The 17,194-nt window shown below is 44.9% G+C and overlaps 1 protein-coding gene across 1 annotated transcript; it reads left to right on the forward strand.

The window, feature by feature from the left end:
• Positions 1-14,225: 14,225 nt before the first annotated feature.
• Positions 14,226-16,893, forward strand: slitrk5 (SLIT and NTRK like family member 5; the record flags this gene model as incomplete). Its single annotated transcript, XM_084321697.1, has 1 exon — positions 14,226-16,893. Exon 1 carries the CDS (start codon positions 14,254-14,256, stop codon positions 16,891-16,893), a length of 2,640 nt encoding a protein of 879 aa, XP_084177823.1. The 5' UTR covers positions 14,226-14,253.
• Between the last annotated feature and the right edge of the window lie 301 nt (positions 16,894-17,194).

Consider the following 17,194-nt stretch of genomic DNA (forward strand, 5'->3'; position numbering starts at 1 on the left):
ATGCTGACTAAGTGGGAAATCTCGTTGGACACAGCGGTCCGCCATATGCTAGATTTAATTCTGTTTACTGTTAAGGGCTTATTTAATGTGGTTCTAAAGTGTACCGTCCAACAGCGATGGGCAGGGCAGCAGGCCGTGGGCTTGATTTCTTCTCTGAATAAGCCGCAAGCTATAATATACAACAGCGTCGGTAGGCTAAAGTATTTGGTGCGGAAAAAATGGATTATGCCTAATCCCACAATAACACGTTTATTTCTCCCTTTAATGGAGACATCCTTTGTAGGTTGGTGTTATCTGCTGCTATTGGCTTAAAACGGGTGGGATCGGAATCGTGGATCCTTATTTTCCTACTTACTAGTGATGTTATCAATCACTCTGTTCCTTTCTTAGCACAATCCATCCTATTCTCCATACTGGGATAGTGGGATACCCACAGCTCTAAGCTATAGGAAGCCACATAACTAGAGTAATGGGGACACTATTCAGTGCGTACATGCCCTGGAATACATGCTGACACATACTCCACGCTGCACCCAAAGCAACAAGGTTTGTGTGCAAATGCTGTATGATTAAGTGTTTCTCTCTGTGGCCCCCATTAAAGGGGCACTTCAACAAAGAACTACTATATGCCGATTTATTTGGCACATAATCTCACAGACATCCAAAAACTCTAAACAGTTTTGCACGCAATAATTTCGTCTGACTGTTACTGAGAGTTTTGAGTTCATGTTCTTTTTTTTCTTTCTTGCACTGCACTATTGCACTATTTTACTCTGTCGGTTCTATTTTACTCTTTTATTACTGTCTATTTTAAAATGTCCATAGAACTGTCAGACACCATTGAGTTGATAGAATATATGTCCTGCCGTGTGTACTTTGTACCTTAGAGCGGGGGAAAAGGCTGAGTATTATGAGAAAGACCTATGGCTCTGACAGCTCTAAACATCTAAATGTGTATCAGTGATAATCAAACCTTAAACAAAGAAGCCTATTAAGATGTTATATCCTAATATGAATATCTATGTGATGTAATGTTCTATGCCTTACCTTGACTTATTTTATTGCTGCTAGGCACGGATCAAAACAGGAAAAAACAGGCTTGATCCGTGTTACGTTCAACCCTACAATATGGCTAGTTTAGGCCTTGAATGTAAAGTGGTGGACACAGGACAAGACAGGAGTTGATAATAAAAAAAATAACTATATTTATTAGCACAGCAACTTAAAGAGCAAAAAAGATGGGGAGCTGGGTTCTCCAGACTCCATAGTTCGATAACAAATGGTAATGCGCATAGACAAAAGGAAGAACAAGCCAAAAATACAACAAGCAGTGAGAGCAGGTGAGATGCTGGAGAGCTGTGACGAGGACGAGCTCTGTGAAGTGAGGGAACAAACCAGAACTGCTGCAGCCTCCACTCTGCTCTGCTTTTGTAGGGCGTGGTGCCTCATCACCACACCTGTGATAATTAGAGAAACAGCCATTTTAGTGACAAGCAAAAACAAAGGAAGAGTGTGTCAACCAAACCACCCATTAGTGACAACACACTACAACCACAATGTTAATATGCACCACAGACAGTAAGTATCCCTCCACTATGTGAAAGTAATACGTAACAATCCGGGATACATGAAAGGTCGGATGGACCCGTAGAGAACCAGAGACAGAGGTGCGGTTAATGATCCGGTTGATGCGGAACGGGCCGATGCATTTCTGTGCCAGTTTGTGGCATTCCACCTTAACACATTGAGTGCCAAGGACGACATATCTCGTTTTATCAGCCCCCCCCCCCATTGAGTGCCGACCGACGCGAAATGTAGTTTGTTTGCCGTATTTTTCATATTTCATCAATCGAGCCATGGGTTAGTGCTGCAGAGTCTCTCTGAGCTCAATTGGGAAGATACCGCCCCCTATCGTCTCTCCCTGTGTAACTGCACCCCATCAGCTCAGACTGATACAGGGGGAGTGGTCAGTTTGCTAATTATTTTTTTCCGTCAAAGCATCTGAAGAGACCAAGTGATCGCCGGCCCTCAGAACAGCGACGATTATGTATTTACAGTACCAACACTATAATCAATAAGTGTGATCGATATTTGGAATAGCGAACAGGAATTGGAATAATCTTTTTGGATAACATCTGATCTCAGCTAAGGAATCTATTTTACCAGTCTTAGGATAATCAGACCTGTTTTCACGGAGATTTCAGCGTTTGCCCTATGTGTGATGTGGCTGTTTGGCTGTGATCGCTGATGAGGAAATAAGAAAATCGATTTTTCAGCTCGCGTCTATAGCGTGCATAAGTACACATATACTATCGATAATCTAGCGTTTATTTGAAAACGATTCATAAATAGGCTGACAAATGACAACGTGTCTAGTGTATTCGAGAATATTCCAATAAATGCAGTTTATGGGGGAATCTTTACATTTTCTGAAAATCTTCGAGAGAACGATAGCTTTTCGAAATGCTATAAAAAGGATATGAACCGATTAAAAAATAATCCGTTTCGACAATGTTGACTGCAAACAAGTCATTGATAAGCGACGGGCAGATTAGACACATAGCCATAATTTAAAACATAGATTAGGCGTTTTTAACGCTAACATTGAAGTGGATGATGGCATTCAACGGGGTAAAAATGTAAACAAGGTTGGCACTGAAACTGTTAAGAGGCAGGCGGCGGTCACACCTGCACTCTCCACCTGACTTAACGAGAGAGAGAGAGAGAGAGAGAGAGAGAGAGAGAGAGAGAGAGAGAGAGAGAGAGAGAGAGAGAGAGAGAGAGAGAGAGAGAGAGAGAGAGGAGGTAGGAACCGTGACAGTAGGGACTGCTGTCTTATGATTTCATTGAACTGCATTGATCCACTAAGAATGGATTGCGCTGTGGGCACCCTTACCTGCACAGGGTTTGCACTCGGATTCTGCTCCGTTTTTGCGAGCTATCCACTAAAGGACATTGCGCGATGAGATACCAGCGCAGACATTATGTGTGGAGTTTTCCCCTGTGCATTTGGCTCGTGGAGCAGTCTGCACTCTGACAGGCTGTTGGCAGATATCAGGAAGTGGAAAGATAAGACAGAAATGAGGCATAGACACAAAATACAAATTAAGTGTTCCGTCAGCATTACATCCGGTGCAATTGGCGCATATTTAAATGAGGTAATATGGGCGGAACATGTCCCCTTTCTATGTAAATGGCTTCGCCGGAATCTGCCGGAAGCTGCCGCCAATTGCACCGACCAGTTAACGCGATGCACCTGCCGTCTTAAATAAGCGCAGATCCCTAAGCGCTGTAAAGCTGCATCATGCCAGTGTCACTGCCAGCGTTGTTGCCAGACACAGGCATTGTAATGCCAGGCGTGCCCATGAAATAATATTTGGAAGGAGAATATCACCTTTTTTATTTAATTGAGACCGAAAGACACTGGTTGCCAGCTCAATCAATCCTATACATTTCGTCCTGTACAGCCAGAATCTATGGATATATTTGTTGATTGAGGTTTCGTTGGAACAGCAGAAAATAGATCTTATGAACATTTATAATTTATTAGATAAATATAAATGCCGAGATAGCCTTCGCAACGTGGCATGATGTGCCCCAAATCTGGCAGTGAACACTATTAGAAAAATAAGGCTAAGCACTAAACCAGGTCATTTCAAATGCTTTGTTCTGAGATTATAAATAGAGTAAACATTTATTTCTGATAGGCGTGATGATCAGCAGTGTTGCAACGTCATGATTATTATTATTATGAAGTTATTATTATTATTATTATTATTATTATTATTATTATTATTATTATTATTATTATTATTATTATTATTATTATTATTATTATTATTATTATTATTATTATTATTATTATTATTATTATTATTATTATTATTATTATTATTATTATTCGTTTTTGAGGACTGCATACTTTTTTTGCAAACCAAAACAACATACTTTATACTTATAGCACATGCATGAGCCTGGTCTTTTTTGAAACATGACATTCTGAAGTTTCTGATTCGAGAACAAAATATCACTTTTAGTGCTAACAAAATAGAGTTACATAGGTCTGAACTTGAGTTGTAAAACAACTTGTTACTCAAGTTTTTCTGTAGTAGTTAGTAGTCCAGAGGTAGTATTTCCCCAGAAGGTTGTATGGCTTAATCCAGATGGAGCCATAGCCTGAAGCCTTATGTAGTACATATCCAAATTTCATAAAGATCCATTCAGAAATGAGTGATTAGTAAACTGTGTAAAAAAGAAAAACTTAGTTTTCTCATAGACTTCAATTAATTTGGCTTCCTGTTAAATAATTTAGTTGTTCACCCAAATCCCTGATTCACACATCCCCACATGGGGTAACATTGGAAGCCACACTAATTGGCTACAACCATCCACAATCATTTTCTAGATCGGATCTAGATTGACGGAACTACTGCAGCCTGAGTCGGGAGTGGTATTTTGCGCAATACCGTGTACTTTGCACAAGCCTCAAATACCGGCATGTAACTCGAGAACCGCTGAGTGGATTTTGTCGGATTTTGTCGCTATCGACAGGCAACAAATAAGCCTTTAATTCGATATATATATTGTATTACAAAATATGCACACCCGAGCCACTAGGGATCGCCAAAGAGCCGGTTGTAAAAAGTCAGAAAAACTGCCCTGATATGGGCTGTCGCAGCTTAAGAGGTTTTTAATCCTTCTGATGTCTGTAAAATCCTAGCATGCAATGGTCGGGTATTCAGGCAGGGGTCGATACACGGAGGGAGCACTCGTACAGTCCAGGGGTTGTTTGCAAATACTTTGCATATCACCGGAGCATTTCAAGCCTACGTTATCACCTCAATGCTAAGCATGTTGCAGCTAACGTGGAGCTCAGAGCTAATGCTGGCTAATGCTGAAGCAGGGTTCAGAGCCAAGATGAGTCAGACCACATTTAACAAAGTAACAAACACACTGGCTGGCTCTCTGGATTGCCATGGACTGTAGACCACCAAAATATAGAAGCTATAGACCCTCCTTGAACCATGCAGGTAAACAAAAACCCACCCACAACAATAAGTGTTTTATTAATGGGATTTATTACAAGTTACTGTCCATTAAAGCTTGGTGAATTGACAGTGAATTAGTGAAATATAAATAAAATTGCTTTTCTAAAATGAAATGTACTGAATATTGATCACAATAGTAAAATGTTGCTGCTGTTTTTATTAGCAATTTTTTGAATACCTTTACTACCTGTACCTCCCCCCCCCCTCTCCCCATGCTGGTATGGTGGCTGAATTTCGCCAAGGGGATCAATAAAGGAATATCTTATGACACTATGGTAGTGGCCAGCAGCGTAACTAGTAAGAGTAGGTAAGGGATATGTACAGATATACCCTCTACAGATATGTGAAAAGGATTATAGCAGGTATGTACAGACAGATGTGGATAGATACATACGGTAATAATGTATATATAGTATACAGCATTATTGTACATGCTATCATACAGAGTCTGTTTTATATGACTCACTTGTGAACTATTTTCTATCTCTTTTACCACCTAAATGGTTTACTAAAATGTGTTTTTTTAGGCGAGAAATAATATATACAATTGCTGGATCTGATTTGCCTGTACACCTAAAATACCTAGTTTTACAATTTTATCTGAATTTGTGAAGCAGGAAGTGCCACAGCACAGGGGAGAAATAGGCACGTTTTCATTTAGAGAGACAGGAGCCAAAACTGCCTGTTTGAGGCTGCTGCTAAATGACACAGTCTGTACAGCTGTAACTACAGTAGGTGCTTTATGGCCATTAAAAAGCATGGAAATGCATTAAACTGGGAAATGGCCACAATATGGGTTCTTACTGACATTGGTGTTTGACATTGAAGGTATTCTGGCCTGGAAGCAGACATTTACATTACATTTACATTTTGTCATTTAGCTGACGCTTTTATCCAAAGTGACTTACAGGTTTTGTACGACAAGTCAGTAGGAAGGGTATACAACTCTATCAGCTGAGTTACAATGTTCATCAAAGTGTTCAGACTTGAGTGCTACCGTGTTGAGTGTATGTTAGTATATTAGGAAGAGTGCATGACAATAAGAAGAAGATTATTTTTTCTCTTTTTTTCAGATATTGATTGAAGAAGTGTGTCTTTAGTCGACGGCAAAAGATTGGTCGGGTTTCGGCTGTCCTAACAAGAGGTGGGAAGTTCGTTCTACAATTGTGGGGCAAGGACCGAGAATAGGTGGCTTCTCTTTGATGACCCTCCCGGAGCTCAGACCCTTAATTACTATAGCTACAGGTTCTACATGAGTAGAACACAATCTGATATTGCTGTGTTGGTGTTGTTTCTGGGTCATCAATGTTGGTCCAGGACAGACATCCATTTCTGGCATGCATGCAAATATTAAAACCTATCTCTAACCTTAATCACTCCCAATGTTAAATTATACTGGCTATGCACGCCAGAGCCTTAATTATGATGTCCCAGGAACAACACCGACATGGCGATATCATATAGCCCATTAGACGTGTACTGTATAAGTAGTAAAAGTTGTCTCCACTGCTTTCTCTGGGTGTTCTAATCTAGAATACTGAATACTAATGATCAAATTATAATTGGCTAAGGAAGAATCACAGTATCTCTTACACACACCGACTTACAGTATATTTGTACATTATGACACTCATATAATACATTATACAGTATCTCTGTACCATAATAATATTCAAACTTGATCACTGTGTACATAGCGTTAATTATATTTGTATCTGTACATGTCTGCTGAGATGTCAGTATATAGGCCCTAATTATACGTTATATATATATATATATATATATATATAGTTTAAATGTATATATATATACATATATGTGTGTGTGTTGTTTTTTTGCCTTTGTACATCCTCTTCCAACTATTGCTGAATAGTGGTGTTGACAACAATGGAATTAACCAACATAGATAATAAAGTATTATCTTATTGTATCTTATCTTATCTTATCTTATACCTCTATGTCTATGGTCTATTGACCTCTGACTAATAGGCGTATTTCTAGACTAAAATTATATCCTAGTCAGTCACTTTCTTTAAGCGGCGACAGTGGCTCAGGAGGTAGACGGGTCGTCTGGTAATCCAGGTTCCTGGTTCTGGTTCGATTCCTGCTCCTCCCGGCTTGATTGAAAATTGTATTAACAGATTGCAGAATGGGTGGAATACAGTACAGCTCAATACACACAATTTTTAAGGGGATGCAGACCAGAAAAAGACTTGCGTCTTGTTTACATCAGGGTCCCCCATTTTCAATTCATCATAACATATACATGACATACAGGTAGACAGTACACATACATTAGTTGCATCTAGACATTTATGACATACCACATCAACAAATATACAGTACTGTTTATGTGTACAAAAGGAGTCTAAAAAGAGAGTATATACATTTGAGGGGGAAGAAACTGTACATTGGAGGAGGTTGGGTAGGTGGGGTGGGGGGGTGTTGGGCAGGTGGGGTGGGACACTGTACATTGGAGGTGGTTGGGTGGGTGGAGTGGGGGGGGGGGTGGGTAGGGAAACTGTACATTGGAGGGGGTTGGGTTTAGACATTTACAGTTTCGAATTGCAGTCTCCAGGGCAGCATGTCGAAGTGGCCTTGAGCAAGACACTTAACCCCTAACTGCTCCCGGTGAGCAAGTTGGCACCTTGCATGGTCGCCTCTGCCATTGGTGTGTGAATGTGTGAGTGAATGGGTAAAATGTGAGGAACAAATCGCAAAGCGCTTTGGATAAAAGCGCTATATAAATGCAGTCCATCCATCTACCATTTTAGAAACAATGGGATGGATAAACCCACATGAGCGGAAAAGAGATAGTTGTAATTCTTAGCCCTATTTCACTTACCAATGATGTTGTCGAATTGGTAGAGTCCTTTCTCAGCACGATCCATGCTGTTTCTCATACTAGCTCCAGATAGTTAGCCACAAACCAATGCAAAGTCAACGGGGTGACACTCCTGCCTGTAGCCTACAAGCTGACTGACAGTCCAAACCCACCGAATGCGGGACGCGGGCATGAGGCGGACGGGCGGTCAGCGCTTCACTTTCGCTCCCATGTTAACGGGCGTTGCTGTTCACACCGGCCGCGCGCTTTGGTTGGATTCAGAGGCGTGCGCCACACGCATTTTCACAGAAATACACTCAATATCTGCATTATTACCACACATATAGATGTTGTTCAACCAGCTAATGTGTCTGTATCTTTCCCAATACAAATAAACCATACTATACTTTTTCAGGAGTACAGTCACACTGATTTCATCATTCTAAAATTCATTCTAACATTCTAATTAATTAGATAATAACTGGTTATACATGCAAAATGGACAATAGAACACTGGAACTGGAAATCTTTAAAGGTCTTGCTATTCCTTTCACTATTTGGGCAACTTTACACAATTCCTGTGAGTCTATGGAACACATCTGTAAAGTTATTTTCAAAAAGAAATCATTGTTTTGTATTTCTAATCAAGTACTCTAAAGCAGCATTTTTCCACTTCAAGATTTCAACCTGTTTTGGGCTGGGCTCGGGCGCCGCCCATAAGCGCTTTGAGTGACAATCACCCACACAGCGTGATACATGTATACGAGAGAAAGCGAGAGAGAGACCGAGCGAGCGAGAGAGAGAGAGGATACATCGCTCTGTGCGCGCGTGTGTGTGTCTGTGTGAGCGGCTCGACTGCGATTGTGTGTAAAATGCTGCAGGTGGACCGTGGAGAGAGAGAGGGAGAGAGAGAAAGGATACATCGCTCCGTGCGCGCGTGTCTGTGTGAGTGGCTCGACTGCGATTATGTGTCAAATGCTGCATGGACCGTGGAGAGAGAGAGGGAGAGAGAGGGAGAGTCAGGGACAGGGAGACCGCTTCCGCATTAGTCCCACTGCTCCGTTGTTGAGCGAATTGTTGATTCTCTCTGTCAACCAGTTTGAGGAAGTGTCAGTATTTCCACTCGCTCTGTTGTTGTGTGCGCTACAACCATAGAGGGGGCGTTAGTTATGCAGATCAGCTCCTTATGCTACGTAGGATAGCAAGTCAAATCAGAATGGCTTAGTTCACTGGGGGAGGATATTGTCTCAACTGAATTGGAGCAATCCAACAAAATGAGAATTAGAGACACAGACCCCATTGATACAAACCCCCATTGCTAGAAAACAATGCTAAACACTGGAAAAGGCGATTTATAAGACAGGGGACCTTTAAAAAAAAATCTTCAAACGGGGCCATGCTCGCTGTTTTCGCACTCACTGAAATGTACTTCACAGTGCACACAAAGTAGATCTCAGTGAGCCTCAGTCAGCTTGTGCAGACAAGAGTCCACAGTGCATTTGTACCCGAGCTAGTATGAGGAACAGCATGGATTGCGCTGAGAAAGGACTCTATACGATCAATCAACATCATCGTTAGTAAGACATAGGTGGTCCAAAAACTCCAAACTATCCCTTTAACCTTAGCACAAGTGGTTGTGGGTTCAGAATTTAAGATAAGATAAGTTAAGATAGGATATTCCTTTATAGATCCCCTTGGGGAAATGTGGGCTTCATATAGCAGCATCAGGGAGGTAGAGGTATGGACAGGGTAATAGTAGAAATACATACATATAGGCATATGAACATTATATGAACATAACTATATGAGGGAAAAACAGTGTAAACAATATAAATAACTCTGAATATAGAGTTAAAAAATAAACTGTGTGAACTCAACTCTGTTTCTTGGCAGCCAAAGTATAGTTCATAGAATAGAATAGAATAGAATAGAATAGAATAGAATAGAATAGAATAGAATAGAATAGAATAGAAAAACAAAGGATAGTTTAGACGTCTGCCAACTGCTTCAGCTCGATGTTTAATTTCAAGTTGCGCACGTGGGTATGAGACAGCCCTAATGATGATCAACAGATAATTGCTTTATTGATTTGGTTTGATGAGATCACTGTTAAAAGGGTATTTCAGTGATATACAACCAGTGTGTGTCATCTCAAGTATAGGCCTACATCAGCTTTCAGACTGAGTACCAAAGCGTCGCATTCAGGATGAGTGGCTATGTGTGCGAGTATACACTCCTTCTGCTTACCACTTGAGGGGAATCTAAAGACACGGACGGGCAAAGTCGAACTGTACTGAATTTATTACGGATTTCAAAGGCATGGAAATAATAAGACATCCTGTGCGGCGGGAAATAATAGCTATGAGTGACAAATCAAACGGTTGTTATTGTTGAATTAGAATGCACCGACTTGCCCAGCAGCAGCAGCAGGCTGCAGGAATGGACAGCGACAAGACGCTTTTTCATCATCATGCTGCCCTCTGCGGGTCCCATTCCACTCTCCCTCTCTCCTCCTCTCCTCCTCCGTCCACCCCTCCTTCAAATTACCATATCCCTCAAAGAGTATTGCGCGCATTAAATTGCTTTTCGTTTTCCCGGCTGTGACAGTCGGTGAGATGTGGATTTATGCCTCTTTTTATTTTTTTTTAAGAGTCTTTTCTCGCTCGTCGTTATTACCTGATAATTGTTATTAATAGCGCGTCGACTGTATAATAACGCGCTGGTTTGCACCTAATATACCGAGATCAAGTTCCACTAGTTGAAACGTCGGTGGAGGAGGCTATAATAATAAACGTATAGCCTACTATATACCCTAATGACTGCGGGACGGAATGAAGAAGGATAACGTCTTATTGTGAGGAGCGGGGAAATAATAAATACCCCGACATTTTCTGTCGATTTTTGAACGGTCGTCAATTGAAAGAAAGAGAGACCTCGGCAGCAGATCTATACATACACACCGGTACAAGCCGTACCACTCACAGTATACAAGGGGAGCCTTATTGCTTCTCCCGCCCGCGCCTCGTCAGTGCGTGCACGGATGAAAGTCACAGATAAAATGCGTGTTCCGCGACCTGTCTGATGTGGGATTATACCGGTTTTATTCTTACCCGTGTCTTTCCTGCTTGAGAGTATATCTTTATTCCCCCCCCCCCCCTCAGTGTCATTATTGTTTTCCTTATTTTTGCGCCCTGTTTTTTTTCTTTTCTTTTCTGTTTTTTCTTCTTTTTTTTACATTTTTACACTCCGAGATGAGACTGCTAATTCCCGTCGCTGGAAGAATACAGCAGGCGCCAGTTTTGCCCGTGCTGCTTGTCACGTTATTGGCGTGAATGATGAGACGGTATAGCCTATAGATGTGCTCATCAGTGCCTGGTATATGGAGCTAAACACCGGGGAGACTTGACTTTGAGGATTTTTTTTACAGCCGACGGAAAAAAAGCGGACGGCAAAAATCACCGAAACCCATGTTTTCACCGATTCAGGGAGGAGGGGGACAGTCGTGATTTTCGAGATGCCTTGGTGTTTACCGGGCTCAGCATGGTAAGAGGACAATGATTATTTGTTTCCCCTTCAGATGAGAGATGCGGCTTTTGCTCGTCTCTTATGAGGCGTGCTGCATTTTAAGGGCTCTGTCCGTGGTGCTGAAATGCCCCACACTCTCTCTATAGTCTCTGTCCCTGGTGCTGACATGCCCCATACTCTCTCTATAGTCTCTGTCCGTGGTGCTGACATGCCCCATACTCTCTCTATAGTCTCTGTCTGTGGTGCTGACATGCCCCATACTCTCTCTATAGTCTCTGTCCATGGTGCTGAAATGCCCCATACTCTCTCTATAGTCTCTGTCCGTGGTGCTGACATGCCCCATAAGCTCTTTATAGTCTCTGTCCCTGGTGCTGACATGCCCCATACTCTCTCTATAGTCTCTGTCTGTGGTGCTGAAATGCCCCACACTCTCTGTATAGTCTCTGTCCATGGTGCTGAAATGCCCCATACTCTCTCTATAGTCTCTGTCCGTGGTGCTGAAATGCCCCATATGCTCTTTATAGTCTCTGTCCGTGGTGCTGAAATGCCCCATACTCTCTCTATAGTCTCTGTCCATGGCGCTGACATGCCCCATACTCTCTCTATAGTCTCTGTCCATGGCGCTGACATGCCCCATACTCTCTCGATAGTCTCTGTCCGTGGTGCTGAAATGCCCCATACTCTCTCTATAGAATCTGTCCGTGGTGCTGAAATGCCCCATACTCTCTCTATAGTCTCTGTCCGTGGTGCTGAAATGCCCCACACTCTCTCTATAGTCTCTGTCCGTGGTGCTGAAATGCCCCATACTCTCTCTATAGTCTCTGTTCCTGGTGCTGAAATGCCCCATACTCTCTCTATAGTCTCTGTCCGTGGTGCTGAAATGCCCCATACTCTCTCTATAGTCTCTGTCCGTCGTGCTGAAATGCTCCACACTCTCTCTGGTCTCTTTGCCATTATCAAAGTTGCTGTTTTAAAACGCTGTTGAGCAGATGGTGGCTGGTTCAGGCGTCAAAACAGCCTGGATTCCCAGTTTGCCATTCATATACCCTGCCTATCTGTATGTCTACTGGTTCCAAATAATGCCTCAGCACAACAAATGAATGCCCTGCAGGCATAATCAATAGGCACACACTGGCATCCAACTTACATGTCTATTAGGACTTGATATTTTTAGCAAAGAAAAAGGCAGGCTATATACAAAGATCTATGTAAAACGAACGAGAGGAAAGACGGGTTTTTCCTCTCACCCAGACATATAAACGAAACCTTCAATTCGTTGAAACATGTCCACATATCTTTAAATGGCCACACTGAGAGGATCTTCTGGGCCAGTAGCTTTTTTTTTTATCACAGCGCATACGGACCTACTCTGTGTGTGTGTGTGTGTGTGTGTGTGTGTGTGTGTGTGTGTGTGTGTGTGTGTGTGTGTGTGTGTGTGTGTGTGTGTGTGCGTGCGTGCGTGTGCGCTCGCGTGCATGCGTTCGTGTGTGTGTGTATACGCGCTTGTGGGGGGAGCGAGAGGAGAGAGAGAGAGAGAGAGAGAGAGAGAGAGAGAGAGAGAGAGAGAGAGAGAGAGAGAGAGAGAGGCGAGCGAGCGAGCGAGCGAGCGCAAACCTATAGCCTATTCTATATATGCCGGATGCGATATAGAAGAATATCCTGCTTGATTGTAGAATTATTATCCCCCCATCAAGATGCAAATTCAGACAGTGATGTGCTATGAGATCAACGGCACTTGTTCATTTGTCTTTGATCAACTCCCCTCGTCTCCCTTTTCGCCCGTGGGCAGGAGAAGGGCTGTCGCCTTATAGGCTGATATTCAGAATTTACATCGCATGCAGGCCGGATTTTAGGATGAATATTGACTTTCTTCTTTCGGGAATACCGATGCGTTCATGACAATCAACGATTTTCTTCTTCTTCCTCCCCCTGTCTTGATTATGTTTTAGCACTTGATTATAGTTATCGGTCCATATGTTGTTGGACCGTTTGGTGGGAGAGGAGAAACCCACAGTTTCTCCACTATTTTCAAGTCATCGTGTATGTGGGGTGAGTGAGAATTATTTTCGGTGTGGTAGATAGTTGGTCGCTTTTTCGAGATGATGATGTTACTTTGATTCGGGGGTGGGTGGGTGGGTGGGGGGGGGGGCGGCTCTTTAATGGGATTTTCACTGTTGCATGTAATTTTCTATATACTGTATGGGTTGGAATGTTTTGACAATAGGCATCATTGTTGGGATCCTGTGGGGATCGAATTAGTAAATGCAGCTCGCTCGCTCTCCCCCTCTCTCTCCCTCTCTCTCTCTCTCTCTCTCTCTCTCTCTCTCTCTCTCTCTCTCTGCTTGTGCGCCTTTGATGGTGATTTTCAGTTTGTGCAAGAGGGTTAGGAATCCAAGCGAGCTATCAAAAAATGCGCAGTGGCTATCCACCGCGTCTGTTTTTGCCGTCAACTTGTAATATTGTCAAAGTATGTATGTATGAAATAACGCTATGTCGCGGGCTCGCTGTCCACAAGCCCTGCTGCTGACATAACATGTCTGCATATAGAAAGAGGCACTAATATATAGCCTACTTTTAATTATCATATGCATGAGATTGCCATGAACGTCTGTTACCTATACACTCTAAAATCTCATATAGTGGGCCACGTTATACATTAGGAGTCCATTAGTATATATATATATATATGTGTGTTACATGTACTACCAGGCATTATATCACAGAGATGCTCCATCTATCTATCAATGCCATGATGATTAAAATAGAATCCATCCTTTTTCTCCCCCCCTCTCTCCAGATGACACCCCGTACTGGCACTGAACTTGAGTGAGCTGGGGCACCCTTCTCCCGCGAAAAATGCCTATGTGGATCCTGAAAGTAATCCTTCTGATTGCATCATCTCTGGGGCTGGTCGAGATGTATGCCAATTACGGGGAGATCTGCAGGACCCTGTGTACGTGCGAGGAGAAGGAGGGGGTGCTGACGGTCAGCTGCGAGAACCGGGGCGTCGTGCGGCTGACGGAGATCAGCCCCGTCCACCACTCCGCGTACCACCTCCTGCTGACGGGGAACCTGCTGAAGAGGCTGTCCGTCAACGACTTCATCAACTACACCGGGGTGACTATCCTTCACATGGGGAACAACGACATCTCGGAGATCGAGTCGGGGGCCTTCAACGGACTCCAGGGATTAAAGAGGCTGCACCTGAATAACAATAAGATTGACGTTCTGAGGGACGACACGTTCGTGGGGCTGGAGAGCTTGGAATACCTCCAGATCGATTACAATTACATCACCAACATCGAGCCCAACACCTTGGGCAAGCTGTACCAGCTGACGGTGATGATATTGAACGACAACCTGCTCTCCGCCCTCCCCCCCAACATCTTCCGGACCGTGCCCCTCACCCACTTGGACCTGAGGGGGAACCGTTTGAAAATGTTCCCCTACATCGGCCTCCTGGAGCACATGGACAAAGTGGTGGAGTTACAGCTGGAGGAGAACCCGTGGAACTGCTCGTGCGAGCTTATCGCTCTCAAGGCCTGGCTGGAGAGCATCTCCTACACGGCCCTGGTGGGGGAGGTGGTGTGCGAGACGCCGTTCCGGCTCCACGGCAGAGATCTGGACGAGGTGTCCAAGCAGGAGCTCTGCCCGCGGCGACCGGCGGAGGACACAGCGAGGCCCGCGCCCCCTCTGAGCACCAACGGATACTACCAGACCACGTCGGCCACCGCCACGGCCTCTGCCACCTCCTCGGCCGTCCTGAGGTCCTCCTCCAGGCCCACCAAGGGCACGCGGCAGTACAACAAAACTAGGTCAAAGCCCACCTCCCGAATCCCAGGCGGCAACCCGTACAACTATGGCCCCATCATTGCTTTTCAGACCAAATCTCCTGTGCCTTTGGACTGCCCCACTGCCTGTACGTGTAATCTGCAGATATCCGACCTTGGGCTAAACGTCAACTGCCAAGAGAGGAAGATTGAGAGTATTTCCGACCTGAAACCCAAGCCATACAATCCTAAAAAACTGTACCTCACCGGGAATTATATCCCCGTGGTGCGGAGGTCCGATTTTGTCGATGCCACCGGATTGGATTTGCTTCACCTGGGAAACAATAGGATAACCGTGATCCACGACCGAGCGTTTGGGGATTTGACCAACCTGCGTAGGCTATATTTGAATGGCAATCTCATGGACAGGCTGACGGGAGAAATGTTTTTCGGCCTGCAGAACCTCCAGTACCTCTATTTAGAGTACAACAAAATCAGAGAGGTCGACGCGGGCGCTTTCTGCTACCTTACCAACCTGCAGCTGCTTTTCCTCAACAATAACCTTCTGAAAACCTTACCAGGGGGCATCTTCACCAGCCTGTCCCTGTCTAGGCTTAATCTCCGCAGCAACCATTTTCAAAACCTGCCCGTGAGCGGTGTTTTAGATCAGCTGAAGCTGCTGGTGCAGATAGATCTGTTTGAGAACCCGTGGGATTGCTCCTGTGATATAGTCGGCATGAAGATATGGCTCGAGCAGCTCAGCGCAGGCACCGTGGTCAACGACGTGGTGTGCGACACGCCGAAGCGGCACGCCGGGATGGACCTGCGCTCCGTTCAGTCCGAGCTGCTGTGCCCGGATTACGCCGACGTGCCCGTGACGACGACGGCGCCGCCGACGGACGAGCCCGCGGACGAGAGGTACACCACCACCACCACCGGCGCCCCTCAGAGGGTCAACACCCCCACTGGCGCCGTCCCCCTCTCCGTGCTCATCCTCAGCCTCCTGCTGGTCTTCATCATGTCCGTCTTCGTGGCGGCGGGCCTGTTCGTGGTGGTGATGAAGAGGCGCAAGAAGTCGCAGAGCGACCGCACGAGCGCCAACAACTCGGACGTCAGCTCGTTTAACTTGCAGTACAGCCTCTACAGCAACCGCTCGGGCCCCAAGGTGAAGGCCCCGGTGGGCCACGTCTATGAGTACATCCCGCACCCCATGGGCCACATGTGCAAAAACCCCATTTACAGGTCGCGGGAGGGCAACGCGGTGGAGGATTACCGTGACCTCCACGAGCTGAAGGTCACCTACAGGAGTAACCCCGACGAGGACAGCAGCGCGACCATGAGGAGCCCCACGTACAGCGTCAGCACCATCGAGCCGTGCGAGGACCACCCGTCCCCCGTCCCAGACGCCGAGCACTTCTTCAGGGGCATCCTGGATCCCGACAAGCAGTCGGCCCCCCGTCAGGCGATCCCGTCGATCCCGCCGGGGGCCAACCTCGAGTACAAGTACACGGGGCCCGTGTCGTACACGTACAACCCAAACTTCGATGTCAGGCGTCAGTTCCTGCACCCGGAGAGGATTAGAGAAACAGTGCTGTACGGCACGGCGCCCAGTACTGTGTACATGGAGCCCAACAGGAACGAGTATTTGGAGCTAAAAGCGAAATTACAGTCGGAGCCTGATTACCTCGAAGTCCTTGAGAAACAGACCACCTTTAGTCAGTTTTGAGCCAAACAGAATCGTCAAATGTATTGAAGCATTTCCCAGCCCAGCCCCCCCCCCCCCCCCTCTGCCCCCCTAGTACCGACCCACTCACCCCCCACCCAACCCATTGCCCTCCCTCCTAAATTTCTGGCTCAGTTTTTAGGGTGCCTTGGCACAACACAAATCAAAAAGAAAAGCAGTAAAAAAAAAACACGGGGTGTGCCGAACAATCTTATTCTTATTTCTAAAACATGACATTACAGGAATGGATACAGCTCTCTGAAACACACACACACACACACACACACACACACACACACACACA

This window comes from Notolepis coatsorum (assembly GCF_963971535.1).
Source record: "Notolepis coatsorum genome assembly, chromosome: 1".
NCBI classification, from domain to species: domain Eukaryota; kingdom Metazoa; phylum Chordata; class Actinopteri; order Aulopiformes; family Paralepididae; genus Notolepis; species Notolepis coatsorum.